The sequence below is a fragment of the Myxocyprinus asiaticus genome, chromosome 18 (assembly GCF_019703515.2).
Source record: "Myxocyprinus asiaticus isolate MX2 ecotype Aquarium Trade chromosome 18, UBuf_Myxa_2, whole genome shotgun sequence".
Classification (NCBI taxonomy): Eukaryota; Metazoa; Chordata; class Actinopteri; order Cypriniformes; family Catostomidae; genus Myxocyprinus; species Myxocyprinus asiaticus.
In genome coordinates this window covers 24,938,909-24,962,249 of record NC_059361.1, presented here as the reverse complement: position 1 = coordinate 24,962,249, position 23,341 = coordinate 24,938,909, and the positions used below count along the sequence as shown (strand labels likewise).

General features: G+C 39.4%; 1 protein-coding gene across 1 annotated transcript in view; it reads right to left on the bottom strand.

Annotated features, from left to right (window-relative positions):
• The window catches only part of cttnbp2 (cortactin binding protein 2), an 83,642-nt gene that overhangs the window by 12,697 nt on the left and 47,604 nt on the right, over positions 1-23,341 (bottom strand). Inside the window, exons 3-12 of the mRNA XM_051723683.1 lie at positions 19,412-19,636; positions 14,225-15,689; positions 11,709-11,915; positions 6,927-7,026; positions 6,593-6,743; positions 5,982-6,209; positions 4,930-5,047; positions 4,203-4,463; positions 2,414-2,509; positions 369-448 (exon numbers count right to left, since the gene is read on the bottom strand). Of these exons, the coding sequence (XP_051579643.1) occupies positions 369-448; positions 2,414-2,509; positions 4,203-4,463; positions 4,930-5,047; positions 5,982-6,209; positions 6,593-6,743; positions 6,927-7,026; positions 11,709-11,915; positions 14,225-15,689; positions 19,412-19,636 (2,931 nt within the window). The remainder of the gene's footprint in view (positions 1-368; positions 449-2,413; positions 2,510-4,202; positions 4,464-4,929; positions 5,048-5,981; positions 6,210-6,592; positions 6,744-6,926; positions 7,027-11,708; positions 11,916-14,224; positions 15,690-19,411; positions 19,637-23,341) is intronic.

The window sequence follows — 23,341 nt, the reverse complement described above, 5'->3', positions numbered from 1 at the left end:
CTGAATGATTTTTCACGAACTGGTGAATATTACCAGCGAATAATGACTTTTTGGTCTGTTTCTCAAACAAAAGGGACCGTTAGACAGGGAATATACTTTAATGGTGTTTTTTGCATCCTTTTCGAAGCTTGAAAGCTTCAGTCACAATTCATTGTAAGTGCATAGAAAAGAGCAAACATAATTTCTCCTTGTGTGCCATGGAAGAAATAAAGTCATACAGGTTTGGTATGACATGAGGGAGAGTAAATGGTTACAGAATTTTCTTTTTTGAGTGAACTATCCCTTTCAACAAAAAGTCACCCAGTTTGACAGAAACTGCAACAGGGGTCTCAGACATGCTAAAAAAATGCTTGAGTGTGTCAGTGTACCAGGCGGACGTAGTTCTGCAGCAACTGTAGAGGAATCAGGGAATCGTACGTCATCTCATCTAGAGAGCACTCTGACAGGCCTGAAAGAGAGCAAAATCACAGCAGCCATGAGCCATAAATCAAGCATACACAGCATATCAAAGAGCACAGAGATCAATAGAGCTGTGTGAAATGGATTTGAGCAAGGGATTTATGAAGTTGTTCTAACATGCAGTTGCATGAGATGGAATATTCTTAAACCCAGCTAAATATCAGCATCATGTGATGACAGGGATCACAGCCAGGCTATTCATTAAAGCATGGAAAGTCAAGAGATCTGCTGATTCTTTCTGATAATAGTGGAGTATACAGTATCTTTCTGCTTTAGTAAGAGCACTCTTGAACACAACTGTCTGATACATTTCACAGCATTTTAGTGAATAACTTCAGCTTTATAAGTGCAGTTTTTTTCTGTGTTAACATATTTCATAATGAAATAGGAAGTTGGGGTGGGACATATCGAAGGGCTCCTCCCTTTCTTTGGACCCAATTTATATTAGATGTCTTTAACTACTATGTACTTAAGCATTTAATACAATGTACATATTATGTACATACGTTTTGTTGCATTGTACCAGCATTTAAAGCACATGTTTGTTTTTACACTGTTAACCTTACCCCTAACCCTAGCCCAACCCTTACCCTAAACCCTAACCCTAATCTAAACCCTACCTGAATCTCAACCTCAGTAGCAGCAAATGTGAATTTTTGGAGAATTTTGCAGAACAGCATGTAGTTACACAATAAGTACATTGCACTGTATGTATTTTAATTAGAGCTGTAAGAATTTGCACGTCAACGCATGCGATACAAATTTTGTGTGTTACATTTTTCTTAAACGCGATTAACGCATTTATCGTTAATACAGCATAAACACTGGTGTTAAGGGCGGAAACTTTGTAATGTGTCCGTCCGGAGTCATTACACTGACGCACACACCACAGTGCCAGAGCCCTTCTATCAAGGGAAGCCTACAAGCTTAGCATAAAACAGCATAACGCTGTGGTCCCGTAGACATCCTATGGGCGGTACTGTCTTAACACGCTGGTTGACTGATACGCTCTCTTCTATGATAGAGGTTGTTATTAAATAAAAGAATCTCTGACAGAGCTTCCCTGTCAGTGATAAAATGATGGAAAAAGGACCTCTTTTCCATCATTTGATGCACAAAAAAAGCCCAGGTGGGATTTGTGATAGAAATCAAGTATTTTTCAGTCTATGTAAGGCACATGGTGAGTTCAAAGTGGCGCTGACATTGGCATTGCCGCCCTGAGGCGAATCATGAATGCAGCTTCAGGATTGCTGTAGGAAAGCAGATAGCCACAGTCTACTGGCAGATTAATATTGTGGAGGATGACAGCTTAAGAGATTTAATGCCCACTGCAATGAATATGCAACCTATGTGGAGACTAGTTCTTTCAATTAGTTAAACACCCACTTAGACTTTGGGAAACGTTTAATGTTACTTGAATTGGTGATATTTTAGTGCATTTTTTGTTTATATTGTGGAAGGCTTCGTTTGTAAAATGTTAATAAAGCATAATATTGCTTCATATTGTTTTTTTTCTTTTTCTTCCTAAGATGGAAATAAATACATTTTCACAAGAAAATAAGTATATATAGAGTCAAATTTCAGCACTTTCAAAACCTGCAATTAATTGTGATTAACTACAAAAAATATGCAATTAAAAATGTAATCAACTGACAGCACTAGTTTTAATGTAAGTATACTGTATAGTAGTTAAAGACACCTAATATAAAGTGGGGCTGAGGCTTGAGTTTACAGCCCATTCTTAAACCAAGACCTTAAAGATAATTCTAACATTAGAGAGCATTTTATTGGACAATAATTTTGTGAGATGCGTCATCAATACTTTTGGTGAAAGAGAAAGATAGTACATTTTTTGTGTGTATAAAAGATCTGCTTAAAGATAATTTTGTCAACTTTTAAAAGCCAAAAAACTATAAGGTTGAAAGGGGATGTATGAAATAGTCGCAAATCCCACCTTTAAGATGTATGGTAATGCGTTGACTCAGGCGCTTACGAACAAGGTCCCAAGGAGACTGGGCTAACTCCTGCCCCGGCAGCCATATGGCATCACCTGAAATACACACATACAAAAAGCGCTGTTTAACAAGATGAAGATATTTAGTACATTCAACCTGTCAAGATCTGCTAGATTAATGTGTTTGCTGATGGTGAAAGACAGAAATGTAATCTTTAATGATAAGGAAGCAGTGTTCATCTAGTATGTCTACTTTCTCCAACAAATCCTCTCGTTCTCTCTTTGCTGTCTGTCAGTCCGTCTCATATGTTCTGTCTGGAATAACAAATACTCATCACGTTGCTCTCTGTGGGCGAAATAATTTCATTTTGACATCTGCTTTTGGTGTTTGAAAACACCTCGTCTTGAGGGACGAGTTGAGTGTAAACAAAAAAAAAGAAGTGGTGAAAGAAAGAGTGTAAAAGAGAGAGGGATGGGGGTGAACTTGGAAAAGGCTAGTTTATTTTTAGCCGCCCTGCATGACAACCCTCGGGTCAAGCCAAGCTCAGTTAAGCCCCTCTCTCACGTCCTTCTCTACTTGGCCCAGTGTGGTGTTGGACAACTCCCAAGACAAGAGCCATTTTAAAGTCACTCCGTCAAACCAGAGTCAGAATAACTACTGAAGAGCCTACACGAGTAAATAATAGCACATTTGTGTGTGTGTGTGTGTGTGTGTGTGTGTGTGTGTGGTTTAGCCTCCTACACAGAGTGCTCGAAGTAGCTTTCTATATTCAGAAGTTTCATATCATAAATCATATTAGTGCTGGATATATCATATATATTTAATGATACAGAAGGCTATATCATGTCTTTGCTAGTCTCTTTTTTTTTTGCATCTATGACAACGGAAGTTTGAAATTGCTGAGGTGGGAAAATTAAAACTTGAATAGTGACCACGGGCAATTCAGGAAGCACAGCAGCTGTTCAGAAGACTGTGGTCATCCGAGAATAGCCGCTGCAAACGTGCCTTTCGTCAACAGGTTGCATACTGTCTTTCAAATGTTTAAAATTTTACTTTGAAATGATCATGGTGCCTGCACTGTTTATTCATACATGGTGGGTGAATCTCACATCCAGGTCATTTTTCAGCCCAAAATCAAAAGAAGATAAAAATAAGAAATCATATTTTGCATAAAGACAATGAATCATATTTTTGGGCCATTAAGATTTTTAAAGTGTTTAATTGTCATGACAATAATGCCACAATGCAAATGACTTTGAAGTGTGACTTTACATGAGATTCACCCTGAACTATCTATGCCCTTATAGCAAATAATAAGGGCAATAACAGCAATAATATGCTAAAATCATCTGAATTAACTCTATATTATTACAATCAAGTTGTAGAATTCACAGTTAAGGGGCGTTCAGACATAATGCACTAAATTAGATGCAGCAGAACAAATGGAATAGAATACAGGTGTTGAGACACGCTTTATAAGTTAAATTTATTTTAAAAAACACACCACTCATGGTCGAGACGCTGAAAAGTAAAACAGCGAGATGTGGCACAATGGTCAAAAACATTCATCAAGCACATATTTACATAACTAACACAATTAAAAAACAGCGTAAATGGACGCAAAAATATGTCCTGTTTGAATGGCCCATTACATAATACAAAATACTGACTCTAGTACTAAAAACAGGTAGAGTACCAACCTTGCAATTGTGCAACTTATGGAAAGGTTTAAAGCGGAGTATCTGAGGCAACAATTTCAAAGTGCCTTACCATTGTGGATGTGTTTACCTATAATTACAGATGCCATGCTGTCAGCAGACAGGCCCAAAGGAGCATCTGCTCTGCCCCGCCCTTCCTGCACCTCCCAGGTCCCACAAACTCGCTGGAGGTGATTGGTCAGCAGGTGACTCAAGTTCCCCGCCAACTCCTCCCAGCTGGCTTGGCGTTGAATTGTCACTTTGCCAACAGTGGAGCCATCCTCCAGGAGATCCAAAGGGCAAAGATGCTCCCGTGAGCCCATCTGCACTTGTACAACCACTCTGTACCAGTCTGAGGTAGGGCAAAAAGCACAGGTTAAAAGGGAAGGCTTTGTAATGATTTGTGAGCAGTATTAAAGTGATGGCTCATTTAAAAAAATTACATTCTGTCATCATTCACTCACCCTCATGTTGTTCCAAACCTGCATGAGTTTCTTTCCAGCTCTGTGTTCCACAGAAGATGTTTGCCGCAGTCGCCATTAACTTTGATTGCACTTTTTTTTTCATACAATGCAAGTGAAGTGACTGACGTTAAGATTCTGCATGAGATCTCCTTTTGAGTTCCACATACGAAAAAAGTTACATGGGTTTGGAACAACACGAGTGTGAGTTAATAATGTCAGAATTTTCATTTTTGGGTGAACTATCCCTTTAACTTCTTCCTTAGAATGTTGGTGTTCTCCAGCAATGTCAAACTAGTGAATTTGTACAAAGACACACAAAGAGCTAGAACTCTCCCTCTCTCAAGCTATACTCACCCAGGTTTTCTAGTAGGTCTTTGCAGTCATCTGTGGCAACATCATGTATGGTGCGATTGCATTTGTCCCTCTTCTCCATGTCCTGTTGACTGTGGTTACACAAAACCTCCAGGCATTTCTGAAAACCATAAGATGTGTGAGCATGCAAGCTGCTAATCTGTTCTTTTGTTTGTCTTAAGAGTGTCAAACAAACAAAATCTGAAATGTTAAATAGCTCTTTGAATGCATTAGAGTGAAAATTCTGCAATACTTTAATCACTCTTATGTTGTTCCTTACCTGTATGACTTTTTTCTTCCATGAAACACAAAAGGAGATGTTAGGCAGAATGTTAAGGAATGACAGCCTCAGTCACCATTCACTTTTATTGCATACTGTATATTTTCCATACAATTAAAGTAAATGTGGACTGAGGCTGTCAGTCCTTAAAAATAACATTCTCTTTTGTTTTCCATGGAAGAAAGTTGTACGGGTTTGGAACAAACTGAGGGTGAGTAAATGATGACAGAATTTCTATTTTGGGTGAACTATCCCTTTAAGTGCAACTTTTAGGACCATCAGCTAAATACATATACTTACCCTGCTTCCAAAATTGCATACTGTCAGAGTATGTACTGTACCCGAATATATGACGTAATAACTAAAACTGCGAAAATAATCTACTCTGATTTTGTTAAACAAGCACCATTTAAACACAAGGAACAACTTTCTTGATATATATATATATATATATATATATATATATATATATATATATATACACACACAGTATATATAGTATATCACTTCAGCTGCCTGACTCGTGGTTCACCAAAGTTCATTTAAAATACAGCGTTTTGAACGTGACGTCTCCTCAGCTCCCAAGGCACTTTAGAATCTCGCCAGAAATAGTGGGTCATCTGGGTATTTCTCGCTTACTGTTTTATTAATACTGAGGATTCGGATTCTACTCCACTGGCATACTGTTTTTGTCATACTACGGTATATAGTATTGAAGTATGGACATTTGGATGCATGTTTATGTCAGGTGAATGTGCTCGGTAAACTTTGTCACCTTGTAGCCCCTGGATGCAGCAATATGAGCAGCAGTCCAGCCATCCTGGTTACTGTGGTTGAGGATGTGGCTGGCCTTGGCTGTGGCAGGGTGTGGGAGCTCTTGGTTGGGGCCTAAAGGAGAGGCAGGGTGACCCAGCTCTGGTTCAGGAGAGGGGTGGTGTAGCAGGAGCTTCAAAGGGCCCACATTACCTGAACTGACTGCAGCGTGCAGAGCTGTACAGCTGTCCTGTGAACAATAAACTCATCAGTGCACAAACGCATACAGATCACAAAAATACATATGCATGCAAGATAAACCAACCAGCAAATGTAATAATAGAAAACCATTTTAATTTAGACCTTCAGAATTTCCCAGGATATTCAGGCCTTTTTTCAGCCAAGTAAATTGGAGCAAACTGAGAAAACATCCTGGGCATAACTAAAACATCCAGGGTGTTACTAAAATAGGCACCACAATTACATGCAACACACAGACAGCAAAACACCATGCACAACTTTAAAGGTAACCACAGAGATGACAGGAGGGGCAGTATTTCCTAACGTGTTCAAAGTGCAGAACGTAATAGACATTTTAGAGACACTGGTGTCAGTTTGTGACTGAGAACTCACAGTCGTAACGTGTGACCGGTCTGCCCCTGCATCCAGTAAAACTTTCACACACTCTACATGTCCCTGTTCACAAGCCAGGAACAGAGGGGTCCTTCCACGAGAACACTCTCTCTCCACATCAGCTCCACACTTGACAAGAGCTCTTACACACCTACCAAAGAGAGCACAGCTGAGATTGTTACAGTTGCATAGAGCAACACATCAGAGACACAAACCTGAATGGATATTATACAGTATATAGGGAGACACATGGTATGCGAAATTGTCACCGCTCTGCTATTTTATTTTCACAATAGAAATGAGAAGGAAATGGGACAGAGGTATGGGGACTTACCCATGGTGACCATTTTCAGCAGCAGCATGTAATGGCGTAAATCTTGTTTCATCGGTAGCATCAGCAGACACCCCTGAAGTCAGCAGTAGATTTAAGCAGTCTGCAGAAGAGACAAAAACCCATTATTACAAATGTAATACATATATAAACAGTGTGTGTGTGTGTGTATATATATATATATATATATATACACTACCAGTCAAAAGTTTTGAAACACTTACTCATTCTTTATTATAATTTTTTTCACATTTTAGAAAAATAGTAAAGTCATCAAAACTATGGAATAACATAAATGGAACGATGGGAATTATGTTGTGACTAAACAAAACCCAAAATAAATCAAAACTGTGTTATATTTTAGCATCTTCAAAGTAGTCACCCTTTGCCTAGAATTTGCAGACATGTACTCTTGACATTTTCTCAAATGACTTCTTGAGGTATCACCCTGGGATGATCTTTAAACAGTATTGAAGGAGTTCCTATCTATGTTGGGCACTTATTGGCTGCTTTTCTTTATTATTTGGTCCAAGTCATCAATTTAAAAAAAAAACATTTTAATTACATTTTTGTTTTATAATGAAATAAATTAATATGGTGGCACAATTATATTTTTGTCTACAAAACTAATTTCAAACATTTAAGTATTCAGATCAAAAGATTTTTAAGATCATGAGAAACATTTCAGTCAAGTGTTTCAAAACTTTTGACCAGTAGTGTATATATATATATATATATATATATATATATATATACATATATATATATATATATATACACACCACTCCACATATTTAATATTAGCAAACTATAGTTTTGGCAAGTCGTTTAGGACATCTACTTTGTGCATGACACGAGTAATTTTTCCAACAATTGTTTACAGACAGATTGTTTCACATTTAATTGACTATATCACAATTCCAGTTGGTCAAAAATTTACATACACTAAGTTAACTGTGCCTTTAAGCAGCTTGGAAAATTCCAGAAAATGATGTCAAGCCTTTAGACAATTAGCTTCTGATAGGAGGTGTACTGAATTGGAGGTGTTCCTGTGGATGTATTTTAACGCCTACCTTCAAACTCAGTGCCTCTTTGCTTGACATCATGGGAAAATCAAAAGAAATCAGCCAAGACCTCAGAAAAAAAATTGCAGACCTCCACAAGTCTGGTTCATCCTTGGAAGCAATTTCCAAATGCCTGAAGGTACCACGTTCATCTGTACAAACAATAGAACGCAAGTATAAACACCATGGGACCATGCAGCCATCATACAGCTCAGGAAGGAGACGCATTCTGTCTCCTAGAGATGAATGTAGTTTGGTGCGAAAACTGCAAATCAATCCGAGTCCTATATCGACATAACCTGAAAGGCTGCTCAGCAAGGAAGAAGCCAATCCTCCAAATCCGGCATAAAAAAGCCAGACTACAGTTTACAAGTGCCATGGGGACAAAGATCTTACTTTTTGGAGAAATGTCCTCTGTCTGATGAAACAAAAATTGAACTGTTTGGCCATAATGACCATTGTTATGTTTGGAGAAAAAAGGCTGAAGCTTACCAGCCGATAAACACCATCCCAACTGTGAAGCATGGGGGTGGCAGCATCATGCTGTGGGGGTGCTTTGCTGCAGGAGGGACTGGTGCACTTCACAAAATAGATGGCATCTTGAGGATGGAAAATTATGTGGATATATTGAAGCAACATTTCAAGACATCTGCCAGGAAGTTAAAGCTCAGTCGCAAATGGGTCTTCCAAATGGACAGTTACTCCAAGCATACATCCAAAGTGGTGGCAAAAAGGTATTGGAGTGGCCATCACAAAGCCCTGACCTCAATCCAATAGAAAATGTGGGGGCAGAACTCAAAAGGCGAGCAAGGAGGCCTACATACCTGACTCATTAACACCAGTTCTGTCTGGAGGAATGGGCCAAAATTACAGCAACTTATTGTGAGAAACTTGTGGAAGGCTACCCAAAACGTTTGACCCAAGTTAAACAATTTAAAGTGCACCTATTATGGTTTTGAAACGTGCCTAATTTTGTTTTAAAGGTCTCATACAATAGATTTACATGCATCCAAGGTCAAAAAAACACTTTAATTTGCTCATAATTTAAATTGCAGCATTACCTTTTTTTCCCAGTGTCAAAAAACGGTTCGTTCAATGATCCGTTCTAAAGGATTCATTCTAAACTCCTCCTTTCAGAGAGCCTACTCTGCTCTGATTGGTCAGATGTCCCAGTCTGTTGTGATTGGTCTACTGCTGTGTAGTCTAGTGTTTGAGGGTGGGTCAAAGCGGTTCGCGAGCAGCCAATGAAGACCAGAGGTGGGTTTTTTGTTACCAAATTACGTAGGTTAGTACAGGAAGTAAGTCTGGAATTACTAATGACTCGTTTCAGGTGTTCGGAATCGGTTCTTTCTTTTGGAAGTCAATAACTCCATTTGTCATGCACTTTGATTTTTGAAACTTTGCAGACATTTTACATTCACAAACAGCTATATAACACACTACATGAAAGGTAATATTTGAAAAACCATAATAGGTGCTCTTTAAAGGTAATGCTACCAAATACTAACAAAGTGTATGTAAACTTCTGACCCACTGGGAATGTGATGAATGAAACAAAGGCTGAAATAAATCATTCTCTCTACTATTATTCTGATATTTCACATTCTTAAAATAAAGTAGTGATCCTAACTGACCTATGACAGGGAATGTTTTCTATGATTAAATGTCAGGAATTGTGAAAAACTGAGTTTAAATGTATTTGGCTAAGGTGTATGTAAACTTCTGACTTCAACTGAATATATATATATATATATATAAACACACACACACACACACACACACACACACACACACACAGGCAGCCAAAAGTTTGGAATACTGTACAGATTTTGCTCTTATGGAAAGAAATTGGTACTTTTATGCACCAAAGTGGCATTCAACTGATCACAATGTAAAGTCAGTACATTAATAATGTGAAAAATTACTATTACAATTTGAAAAATATGTTAAACTACTTCAAAGAGTTCTCATCAAAAAATCCTCCATGTGCAGCAATGACAGCTTTGCAGATCCTTGGCATTCTAGCTGTCAGTTTGTCCAGATACTCAGGTGACATTTCACACCCACGCTTCCTGTAGCACTTGCCATAGATGTGGCTGTCTTGTCGGGCACTTCTCACACACCTTACAGTCTAGCTGATCCCACAAAAGCTCAATGGGGTTAAGATCCATAACACCCTTTTCCAATTATCTGTTATCCAATGTCTGTGTTTCTCTGTTTCAAAAGTGGCTTTTTCTTTGCAATTCTTCCCATAAAGCCTGCACCCCTGAGTCTTCTCTTTACTGTTGTACATGAAACTGGGGTTGAGCAGGTAGAATTCAATGAAGCTGTCAGCTGAGGACATGTGAGGCGTCTATTTCTCACACTAGAGACTCTGATGTTTATCCTCTTGTTTAGTTGTACATCTGGCCTTCCACATCTCTTTCTGTCCTTGTTAGAGCCTGTTGTCCTTTGTCTTTGAAAACTGTTGTGTACACCTTTGTATGAAATCTTCAGTTTTTTGGCAATTTAAAGCACTGTATAGCCTTCATTCCTCAAAACAATGATTGACTGATGAGTTTCTAGTGAAAGCTGTTTCTTTTTTTGCCATTTTTCACCTAATATTGACATGCCAGTCTATTGCATACTGTGGCAACTCAAAAACAAACACAAAGACAATGTTAAGCTTCATTTAACGAACCAAATAGCTTTCTACTGTGTTTGATATAATGGCAAGTGATTTTTTAGTACCAAATTAGCAATTTAGCATGATTACTCAAGGTGTTGGAGATGGGGCCTGTCTAGATTTTATCAAAAATGACTTTTTTCAAATAGTGATGGTGCTGTTTTTTTATATCAGTATTGTCCTGACTATACTTTGTGATCAGTTGAATGCCACTTTGGTGAATTAAAGTAACAATTTCCTTCCAAAACAGCAAAATCTGTACATTATTCCAAACTTTTGGCCACCAGTGTCTGTGTGTGTGTGTGTGTGTGTGTATACATACATACACACAATGCCATTCAAAGGTTTGGGGTCATTTGACTGAAATGTTTCTCATGATCTTAAAAACCTTTTGATTTGAAGGTGTATGCTTAAATGTTTGAAATCAGTTTTGTAGACAAAAATATAATTGTGCCAACATATTAATTTATTTCATTACAAAACTAAAATTGTATTTAATTAAAAAAAAAAAAAAAATGGATGATTTGGACCGAATAATAAAGAAAAGCAGCTAATAAGTGCCCAGTATTGATGGGAACTCCTTCAATACTGTTTAAAAAGCATCTCAGGGTGATACCTCAAGAAGCATGTTGAGAAAATGTCAAGAGTACATGTCTGCAAATTCTATGCAAAGGGTGACTACTTTGAAGATGCTAAAATGTAACATAGTTTTGATTTATTTTGGATTTTTTCAGTCACAACATAATTCCTATAGTTCCATTTCTGTTCTTCCATAGTTTTGATGACTTTACTTTTATCCTTAAATGTGAAAAATAATAATAATAAAGAATGAGTAAGTGACTCATTTAAACTTTTGACCGGTAGTGTACATATAAATAAATCCACATTGTGTTAATGTACAATTCATATCTATAGGAAAACTTTCACTGCCTAATCCCTACTTAGACAAAGTAAAACTATATCAACTGAGACAGTCTATGAGCTGCTAAAGCACCACAAGGCTAGCAAGTCTCAATCCTTCCCATGCGTACAAATGCTAATCTTCACAGAACATACCTGTGTGTCCATTCAGAGCAGCAGAGATCAAGGCAGAGGTTAATTCATGTTGGTGGTGATGAATATCCAATAGTGGATCTTGGTTAAGCAGCATAGACAATAAAGTGACATTTCCCTGGGAAGCAGCTTGGAGGAGAAGGGTTTGCCCGTCATCCAGGGGGACGGGGTCACCACAGGTTAGCGAGGGGACTATGGAGGGACACCAGCCTGGGAGGGTTCAAGCAACAGCAGTAACTAGTGAGGCAGGTTACTTCCATTGTGTCAAAATGTGCTCCCTGAACCAAACATTTACCAAGAAAATGTTTCCATTTGTCATTAAGATAAATTATTTAGCCAACTACCAGTGGAGCACTGCTGACTGAAGCAAGTATTTTGTAGTTCAGAAATCAAATTTTCCTCCAGAGAGGAGAATATATAAAACTTGTGTTAGAGAAAACTAAGCCAAATTCATTCAAAACAAAAGGTAAATGTTTATGTGAAACACACATTTATGTGAAACACACATTTTGGCACAACATTAGAAATGAATTATTCTTAAGTGTATCTGCAATCCACACCCTCTATCCTTCTAATCAGATAATTTTGAAGTCAATTCATCTGTTTTTAGGTTAGCCAAAAACTACAAAAAAGTAAATAAATAAATATATAAATACTAAATCAAATCAGACAGCAGGCTGTTTACAGAAAATTAAATTAAGTCACACATCATAAACTGTGTCAGTCAAACCAAAATATTCTAAACATGGAGCTGATTTTGTGAGACGTCAATTAAACAGCGTTAGAAAGATGGCAACTATAGCAGAGAAACAGATGAAATTTGACAAAGCACATGGAATGCTATGGGTAAATTGGTACCTATGTGAGAACAGAATTTAAGAACCTTGTGTTCTTGCAGTGTGGATGGAACCACTCTAGTATCTGAGTACTAACGCTCAAGGCATGTTTGTAAATAGCTTTGTCTCTAGGGATTCTCTAAGTCTGTTTGTTAGTTGAAGGGGTAGGAGTGAGAAAGATGGAAATACAGAGAGAAATGTGAGGCTGTTTCATGAATGTTCAGTGGAAAATGTAGGATTATTGTGTGTCCTTTCTGGGTTAAAATGGACGGCAGAGAGAGCAGAGGAGCCTCAGAGAACAGCCATGGCTGAGTGGCTGCAAAGAGAGGAAGAAAAGTGCTCATTTTTAGCATTTCAGGGGCATTAGCAACAACAGCTAGCTACCGATGTTTCTTAGAGCTACCCTGTGGATTAGTCTCTAGTGACAGTGAGGAGGAAGACTCTGCTGGAATACTTGCTCTGATTTCAATGGCGATTACAGTTGCTTATCTCTGGTGCTCTCAAAGAGCTATGGAGAGGCCTGCAGAGACAGGGTGGTATTTCAAAATGTGAGAGAACTCTAAAGCTTCTGACACTGTTTCCAAGGGGAAACTGTAACTTTAATTGGAGCTGTCTCATTATATGTTTGGCTTACAGGCCAATGTCACTCTATGTAATGTAAACCCTGCCGAAAAACACAGCTTAAACCAGCCTAAGGATGGTTAAACAGTCTCCCAGTCTGGCCAGGCTCATTAGACTGGTCAATTTTTTTAATGGGTTTAGAGTCATTCTAGGCACTTGTCAGCTGGTCAGGCTGGAAGAATATCTGAAGGCCAGCTTCGCCAGGTTAGGAGATCAGCTAGACTATTTTAACAACAGCCTGGCCAGGCTGGTTTAAGCAGTTTATTTTCAGCAGAGATAACCATATTTGAATTTTGGAACTAGCCTATTACAGTAAAGATAACCATTCCCACTTCAACCAAACCATAATCTGTGGAGTATCATAGAAATAGAGATAAAAGCTACTGTGCAGAACCAATGCAGAGAGACATGGATAAGAAAGTGCAATTTCATGACAAATACAATTACATTTGGTTAGTTCTTTGGGAACTGAAGTGAGATCATGGAATGAAATTTAATTAAAGGGTGCAGGGAACAAACATACATTCACAAGCATGGCTTTATTTCACTAGATGATACAAAGAGACAGATGGTGGCATGAACACGCTGGAATGGTTAGTTTAAGACACTTTGGTAAACTGGTTAGAGCTAGAACACAAGCAAAACCATGCTGTATGTGAATGGGTGGAAAGGGAGAGAGCAGCCTCTGGCATCAGCTTCAGAAAAGAGTGGGTTACAGGAAAGACCCCTTGAGACCCATTTCTTCAAGAGGGGGCCAATATGTCAATCTCACCTGTTCAGAACTGAAAGTGCTTTGGTGAAGATAAGAAACTGTCCTGACATGGATAGGTGCCTTTATGAATCTTAAAAGCTTGGTTTGAACTTACTGTTGTTTCAAAACTACATTGTGGAGTTTCTACCTGTAGGTAACCCTACTTGAGTATGAATACTCCTCTCTTGGTTACACCAAGTCTATGTCCTCCTCTGAAAAGACTTAAAGGGAAATGCATCAATTATGGAAAAGGAGGGGAGTAGAGAGGAGAAGCAGTGAAAGCAAGGGTGAAGAACAAAGCACCCTTTTACCTGATGCTGCTGCCAGGGAGCTACCCGGGTGCTGGGGGATATGGGACGGAACACAAGCAGGGTTTATGGAGGGGCTACTGACAATGGTAGCTGTGGTGGAGGAGGGGGTGACAGGGGGACACTTCACACATGCTGCTGTCGACTGTGGCCCCCTCGACCAGCCAGTGCAGGATGCACCCACCTGTGACGCAGTCAAGGCTGGAACTGTACTGCCCAAATCTAAGGAGGGCTTTGGCGAAAGCTGAAGGGTGGCAGTTGATTTGACAAGGCCCACCCCCAGTCCTGTTCCTGGGGGCCTGTTGGCTTCACCTACCACTTTGATTGGTGGGTGAGGAGGGGATGGTGTCTGGGATAGTCCTGGTTTTTTGGGTGGGATGGGGGGTGGATTACCCCTGTCGATGCGTGCCACAGTTGGGGATTTAAGGCCAATCTGAGGGTGGCCTAAACGCCCTGCGAAGGGCCCCCCCTCAGATGCAGAGTGTGGCAGACCAGGCCGAAGAACTGCAGGGGGACCCCCTGCTGGTGGGCTTGTGAAACGGGAAAGAACCTGTGTGACAGTGTGGCGTGCCTGCTGTTTGGCTGCAAAGTTATCTCGATTTGTAGGGGACAGGTCCCGTGAAGGGGGGCTCTGGTTTGCTGTTCCATTTTGGTCCTGCTCCGAGGCAGAGGGCTGGAATTTATAACGGGCCGCCTGGACACGGGGGCTGACCCCAGTTGGCAAGGTAGCAGACACGCCAGGTGAGTGTGAACCATGTGGAACCATTTGGCCCTCACCACCATTTTCTGCCTGAGAGCTCCCATGGAGTGTCCCCCGTCCTGCACTGGGAGTCTTAGGCAGGTTCAAACTAGCGTAGTTGGTACCCGTAGGCTTGACAGGGATGGTAAGTGGCACCTTCTTAGGTCCTTCATTTTCCAGTGGAAGGTCTGTCTGAGAGGAGACAGTCTTGCAGATGGCTGCCTCAGTGCTCACGGCCACAGATGTCATAGTCTTGGATTTAACTGGGGCAGGGACAGGTGCAGATGCTGGGACACCAGAAGGCAGTGGTGGGGCATCTTTGCATCGCTCAGTTCTTAGCTGCTCCAGCTGCTGGCGTTGACTTTCGCTTTCAGCCCGCAGCTCTGCGGAACGCATCTCCTCACGGCTAAGCCTGGCACGTAGCTGTTCTCGCTCTGTGTCAAACTCGGCCAGCTGTTTCTCCATCTCCGCCTCCATCTGTTGGCTACGACGGCGCTCTTTCACTAGCTCCTCTTCCAGTCGTCCCACAGAGCGGCAATCCTGATCAGTGCGGGACGAGAGCTCCTCGAAGCGCTGGTTCTCTTCGACCACACGAGCAGCAAGCTGCTTGCATTCATGCACCAGCGACATCACCACATGTTTGTTTTTCTCTCGTTCATCCTTTAGCTGAGCCGACAGCTTCCTGTGCTCCTGCTCCAGGCTCTGTAGCTGCAGTTTCTCCATCTCAAGCTAGAAACAGCAGCAGCATGGCAAACATGAGACTCTCAGATAGCACATAACACACACATAGAGCAAGACACTTATAAAATATATGATTGTTAAGTAATTATAGTTAAGTCAGTCCCTTATATAATTAGAGTAAGCCATTCCTTAAAAAAAAAAAACTATTTTACAATTTAATAGAATGAAACTACTTTCAAGATATACAGAATGGCATCTAAACTACCTCCTCAAATCAGAGGTTACTTAAAATCAACCTTGTCTAAATGTGAAGCTCCACCCCCTGCTGAAAAGTCTAGCATGGCTGGTCATGAGCATATGTACTGTTTTGGATACTAGTCCCTGGCATGGGGTGCTGGAGTCCCCACCAGGCTTCCTAAATAGTTTAACAAGCAAGACTTCCTTGGTCAACCAGCTTCAATGAAAAAAAACATGCTGAAGTTTTGCTGTTGAGCACGGCAAGACCAGCACCACACCAGCACAAACCAGCCTGGATAAGCATGGACTTACATACTGGTCTTAGCTGGTGTTTTCAGTGGGTGTAATAAGCTGTTTATATATTATATATATATATATATATATATATATATATATATATATATATATATATACTGTATATATATCAGCTGAAGTGTTTTTCTAAATTTTCTCCACATAGTTGACAAACAATAAACAAATTTTATTAATAAACCTCATATATATTTTGGGGTCTGCTGGCTTTATTTGCTGTACCTTGGTAAAGTAGGTCAGGGGATCAGTACTCACATATGTAAAAACATATGCTAAGATACTGGTTGGGCTGATCCCTTTACTCATGTTTGATAGCAATTTGACCTTTGCGTTATCAATTGCTTTTAATATAATCACCAAAAGGTAACTGAATATCCTAGAAGTGACAAGCTACTATCATCATTGACTGAAAACACACCAGACATTACATGTGACACTACAAGAACAAACAGAAACAAAACCAAAAACTAGTAATTCTTATTCACAGTATGGGTTACAGATAGGAGAGCAGGCCTTATTTAAATATAATGTGAATCACTTCCTCTGAATAATGACAGTAATTGAAAAACAGTGTCCAGAAAAAAAAACACAGAAATCAGTGTGATAATATACAAAAGCTACTTCTCATAAATAAATACCATTGCTGTGTATTTAAGAGTTTTTTTTATTTAATTTATATGCAAGGAGAGTAGTCACCATAACAACCAAGCACAAGTGTTTATTCTTGGAAAAGAGGACTTCTCAGTGTCAGTATGTGTAACAAATAAACATTTATGCTACCAATACAGTATATACAATGTATCCTACAACATACCAACAATCATGCCACGGTCCAAATCACTGAGATCACATTTTTTCCCCATTCTGATGGTTAATGTTAACATTAACTGAAGCTCCTGACCCGTATCTGATTGATTTTCTGCACTGCACTGCTGCCACACGACTGGCTGATTAGATAATCGCATGGATGATTGTTGGTGCCAGATGGGCTGGTTTGAGTTAGGGATATGCGCTACGACTAATTTGACTGTCGTTAAAATGGAAGTTTTATAACCGACTAGTCGACTAGTCTAAAGAGAAACCAACCTTCAGAAAACAGTAAAAAAATAAAAAATAAAAAAAAATGTATGTGACCCATTTAAAATACTTAATCTATTCCAAATCCGATGCTAAATTCCACTGAAATGGAGCATTTATCTGTGACGTGCTATATGACAGCTGTTCGGTAAAGAACGTTAACCATTAACAGTTAAGATGTAAAAAAAAAAAAAAAAGTAGCTATATGATAGAAAAAATAGGCCTGTGATATAGCCTACAATAAACCTAATATATTCTAAACATGACGTGCACACAGAATAAAAGATAGTTTATCACATTAAGCAGTCGGCACCCCATTGAAAATAGCCTTCTTAATCAGCAGACTAAAAAAATTGCATACCTAGTCTAAAAGAGTTATTTTCTAGGCTACTAACTCAAAAGCATAATTTTTTGATGAGTAAAATTAACACGTCGACATGGTCTGGTGAAAGACGGGACTTGACTCACCTGAGGCGTCTATCCTGCGCTTGAAAAAGCCCGCTCAGCGGAAAATGCACAGATGTAAAGAAGACTCAAATGTGAAAACATCCTTAGGGACTTTCAAACATTTGGAAAGCCGATTCCCGCACCACCGAAGTGATTTCATAGCTACTTTGCTGAGTTTGCTTGTCTAGTGAGAGGACATTTTGAGAGGGAAGAAGCACGTGCAGCCTGAGGTGAAATTAAACTCTGTATCTGCTCCAGATATCCTCTTTTTTTATATATAATATTTGTATTATTAATTCTATTTAAAATATGTAACATTAATATGACAGTAATTTAAGTGCAACCTCTGTAACTGTAAAAATATAAAGCCAAACGTAAATGTGTAAAACTTATTATCAGTATAATGGGGGAAATATTAACCGACTAGTAATTCCAGTGTCAACTAGCAGCATCAGAACTGTTTAATCGACTATTCGACTAGTCTCACACATCCCTTGTTTGAGTATTTCTGTAACTGCTGATCTCCTGGGATTTTCATGTACAACAGTCTCTAGAATTTACTCAGAATTGTGCCAAAAACAAAATACATCCAGTAAGCAGCAGTTCTGCAGACAGAAACACCTTGTTGACGAGAGAAGTCAACAGAGAATGGCCAAACTGGTTCGAACTGACAAAGTCTGCAGTAACTCAGATAACCACACTGTACAATTGTGGTGAGAAGAATAACATCTCAGAATGCTATTCTGAGATGTGGGTTGCCACTGTTTTGGCAGCACGAGGGGGACCTACACAATATTAAGCAGGTGGTTTTAATGTTGTGGCTGATCATGTATAACTGAAGCCACTGAGATGGTGGGCACACTTGATATCTGGTCTGCAGATGTGTTTAAGAGGTGTGCAGTGATGGGTCAGGGCCACTTGGAACAACAATGCCTGTGTATATTTATCAAGGCAAGCTTTGTTATCATGTAGCTCATATTCTCTGTAGTGCTGCTTATATTGTGAGATATGGATATATGTTTGGCAGAGTGTATAAGAGACTAGCATCCATTTCTCTACTCCTCCAACACCTACTCTTCTTCTTGCATTTTGTCTTTGCTCGCCTTTTCTGGGGCCTCTTTCTTACTCTGCGTTTCTGGTATGTACTATGCTTTCATGATTGCCAGGAGGATTTGAATGATTTGGCTTCGGTTTAAAAGTCTTGATTTCCTGTCATCACCTGTGCCAGAACAGTATCAACAAAGACGGTGCAGGCATTTCCAAATACATTACTATACTTCCCCCAAAATTCACACAAAGACATAAACATTGGTGCACACACTGCATTTTAGAGTAATATTCCGAGAATCACTATTGTAGGACCTGTCAGCAAACCTCTGTCCTTAATTAATCATGCCAAGATAATCATACAGAAAGTATGACTTATTTCAGATAGAATATGCTGGTTTGCTTGTTTTAGAGGGGTTTGGTAACTTACAGTATCAGTTGGCCGACCAGCTAAACCAACTGAAGACCAGCTTGGTCAGGCTGGGAAACTAGCTAGACCAGCTTAAATCAGAAACACAGCTCAGAATGGTTTCAGCTGTTTTTTTTTCAGCAGGGAATTCAAAACTCTCCAAACACACAAAAATTATTTTCATAGTCTTCCCCTGTTTAACACACAAAGACAATGAAACACACAGAGATCGATGTCCTACCCTCTTCTGTCTGCTTTCAGCAGCTGAAAGCTGGGCAGACATCCTCTCCTGCATCTTGCGGCAGTGGGCCATAACAGCTTCTAGCACTGTGATGGGGCTTGCACTGACAGGCCTACGGTCCTTCGTCTCCATTCCGGACTCAAAGTCCCTCTGCATGGCAAGGAACGGGTCCGTGAGAGTGAACTGCCCATACCGCTCCTGCAGGAATACTTCTTTTCTTCGAGCCTGCAAAGAAAAGAATGGGGAAAAAAGATAAATACAATAGATCACTTACAAACAAAAACTTCTACAGGTCAAGAGGTAAATACAAATCCAAGCAACATTATGATGGCAATGTGGGACCTGTTGGATGCTGGCAAATCAACGTGAAATAACATGGAGTGATTATTACACATTATGTTCCCTTGGTGATGCCTGTAAGTGGTGGGTGAGAAGAAATGTCTTGCTGACTTAATGTCCATTGGCCAAGAGACTCTGTAGTGGAAACTGTTCCAGTTTGGGCACTTATCAGTGCACAGACAATTGTGTAATATTAAGGTGAAACATAATAAAAAGCATTTGTATTCTTGTACCTCATATGCGCCGACAATCAAAGACTTTTTAATACACCCTGACATGTTACACCCAAGCATACATGCTCACACAGGGAGCAGGTTAGCACTTCTCCATGGGAGATCATGAAGCCCAGTGTTTACTTAGACCATGTCAAATCCAGCTGGTCATCTCAGCAGGGTCAACTTTGCTAATGGCAACTAACAAGATACAAATGGGATGTTTTCCTTGATGCACATCAACATAGAGGAGTGATATTTTATTTCACAACAAGGAAATACACAGATGCAAGGGAGAAGAAACCAGTATAACCACTTATAGAAATCTAGTCTATGAGGGTGCATGAGTTGTAAGAGCATGCATTTGGGATAGAATTCAAGACTTCAATCAGATTACACACTTTTAAACATTGTTTTTCAAATACATACAGTTTTATGAATTATAATGTGAAAAGTCATGGCATTGATAGATATGGAACACACTTTAAACTAATTCTTGGATATTTGTTTTTATTAAAGTAATTCCAAGCAACACACTGACAATAAAGCATTAGACACACACACACACACACACAGTATATATATATATATGGATAGTAGGGCCTAGGAGCTCACATCGATGCTGGCTCAGCCGAAGGGAGCACCGAGGCTGCAAAGGAGGCTCTTCTGAGTGCGATTAAAGAAATAAAGGCCACAAGACCGCAAGTCCATATCAACTGTGCCATTTTGGGCAAGGCCTAAGTTTTCCTTCCCACCAGTCATTATATTTTCATTAGATTTTTAAGTGTTTCATTTTGCTTGGCAACGTTGCAAAGAAATTTAGCTGGATATGTAAAAGATGAGCATTACTAAATGAACTAAACGAACATGGAAGCAGTAAGCATTAATCCTACTAATGTTCATAATGTACCCCTGCATACTACAATCATATTGATCGAAACATTCTGTAAGACACAGATGCAGTAAAACGATTCCAAGAACATAAGCGAGACCATCCTCACAATACTAGTACAAGAGCCTGGGCTGATCTACAGTCACCATCTGTCCAGGAAGAGCAATGCTATAAAATGAACATGCAGATCAAATGGCAAAGATAATCTACAAATTTACACTCTACATGGTGTGCTTATTTAGAGCAGCCTGTGTACTGGAGGCGGGAGGAACAGTGTTAACACCACAAAGCATCCCAGAGGCTGCTGGCCTCTATGTGCTACTGCTTCACCAAAGAAGGCAAAAATCAATCCTGTAGAAGTTCAAACCCAGAGATTGATAACTCTCACAGTGGGCTTCAGGATCGGTTTACTTCTGCTGTGTATCATAGCTTTCAAGGGTTTAAAAGTTCTCTAAGTGAGCTGCTCTCAGTTCACTTAACAAGAACAAATGATCAGTGCTGGACTAAAATGTGACCAGGCTTATTTCATTATGAGTGCAGTCTGCCATGTAAGTGGGATACAAAAGAAAACTGGATGAGAATTTAGAGGCAGACTCAATTCAAAGGAATTTCCATGGACAGATAATGTTGCAGAAAGATTGAGCAGCATGCCATGGTCTAATGCAAAATTTTAAAGGGACAGTAACCCAAAAATGGACATTCTGTCATCATTTACTCACCCTCATGATGTTCCAGAGCTGTATGAATTTCTTTCTTCCGTGGAACACAAAAGGATACATTTTGAAGAATGTTGATGCTGCTCTTTACCATACAATGAAATTAAATGGGAAATGAGGCTGTCATTTCCTAATATTCTGCCTTATATCTCCTTTTGTGTTACATGGAAGAAAGGAAGGACAGAATTTTCTCTTTAAGGATGTTTTAAAACTTGGTTTGATTGTTTGGTCTTCTCAAGCGGACTCGGACCACCCTCTCAAGTGGATGCAATTTGCTCAAACAAACCAAAGTGTGATGTCACACGGACTCAGGTCCACACCATAATCTCTAGTGTGAAAGCACCCTGAGTCCATTTTCTTAAAATGGAATGAATTGTCTTCTTCACCATCCTCATGGTGATTGTCTAAATAATATTGCAAGCACTGCATGGGCACAGCTTAAAGAGATACAGAGCGCAAATTTAAAACATACTCCTGTTACTCTGACTAAGGGAGGAGGGGGTCGAGGGAGAGACGGGGAGTGAGAGAGCACAAGGGTGAGATCTAAAGAGATGGCAGTCTGGAGGCAGGAGAAATGTCTGTGTGTCATGGCAGATAGAGAATGAAGGGCTTTGAGATTCTCAGCCATCTGCCTCTTTCCTCTAGGCTTTCACAAATCTCTTCTGTAATCACTGGGGCCGTGCAGTCCCCCCTCCTCCTCCTTATGCACTACTTTACCTGTCCATCACTGGGGTCAGGAGACACATGCAACACACTGTGTGGTATCAAAAGTCAAGATGGTCGACATTCAGATCAACATTCTAATTTAATGTAAAAGTTACAGGCAGGACTAAGGTAGATGAAACTAGTCCCAAATCAACACAGAATGTTAACGGCTAGTTAAGAACTGGTGGTATACAGATTTCCCGATTTGATTCTGATTCACAAGCTCTAGATTTGATTTTGAGTCGATTCAATATGTTAATTATAAACGGACTTTCTAACCTTCTAGGTAACCCTTCTAGGTACAATTCAAAAATATACATTTTTCAAAATATATTTTCATTCGTTTTTCATCATATTGGTCACATTTTAGCTTTTCAGTGTATTCCATCAATAAATGCCTTGAAAATGCACATATTGTATTGCATATATTTTTTGTTTTTGTTACATGTTTATTGTTTACATGTACAATTTGTACTATTTACAAGTATTTACTGTATATTGATATGTTGAACATGTGCTTAATCGGTATTGTCTCTTTAAGAATACCAGCAACAGCCAGTGAGTGCATATTAATCAGAGAGTACGAGCATTGTTTTTTTAGCACAACCATCCATTTTTAGTGCTATGTGTGATTAGAATTAAATGTTTCATTTTTATTGTTTTTAATAAACAACTGACTGTTAAGAACAAAAAGCATATATAAAAAAATGTCAATGACAATTGGACTGCAAGTGTGGTCTCCTCTTTGGATACACAAAACGAGTCAAAACACACTTTTACTCTCAACACGCACTACACAAGTCAAACACTGATGAGTGAAATCTGAACGTTTACCAGCCAGTGGCTAATCACACAGACAATTTTGTCCCATAGGGGAAAATTTGGTCATATATGCGAGTGATTTATTCACATTGTAGAGTGCTGTGCATAAAGATCGATAAAATGAAGATCGCGATGCATCGTAAAAATCCATATTTTTACCAAGTACTACACACCAGCATTCAAATCACAATGCTTCTGAACTTAAAATGAGGCCATGTTTTAGCTGTCACACAATATATTGTAT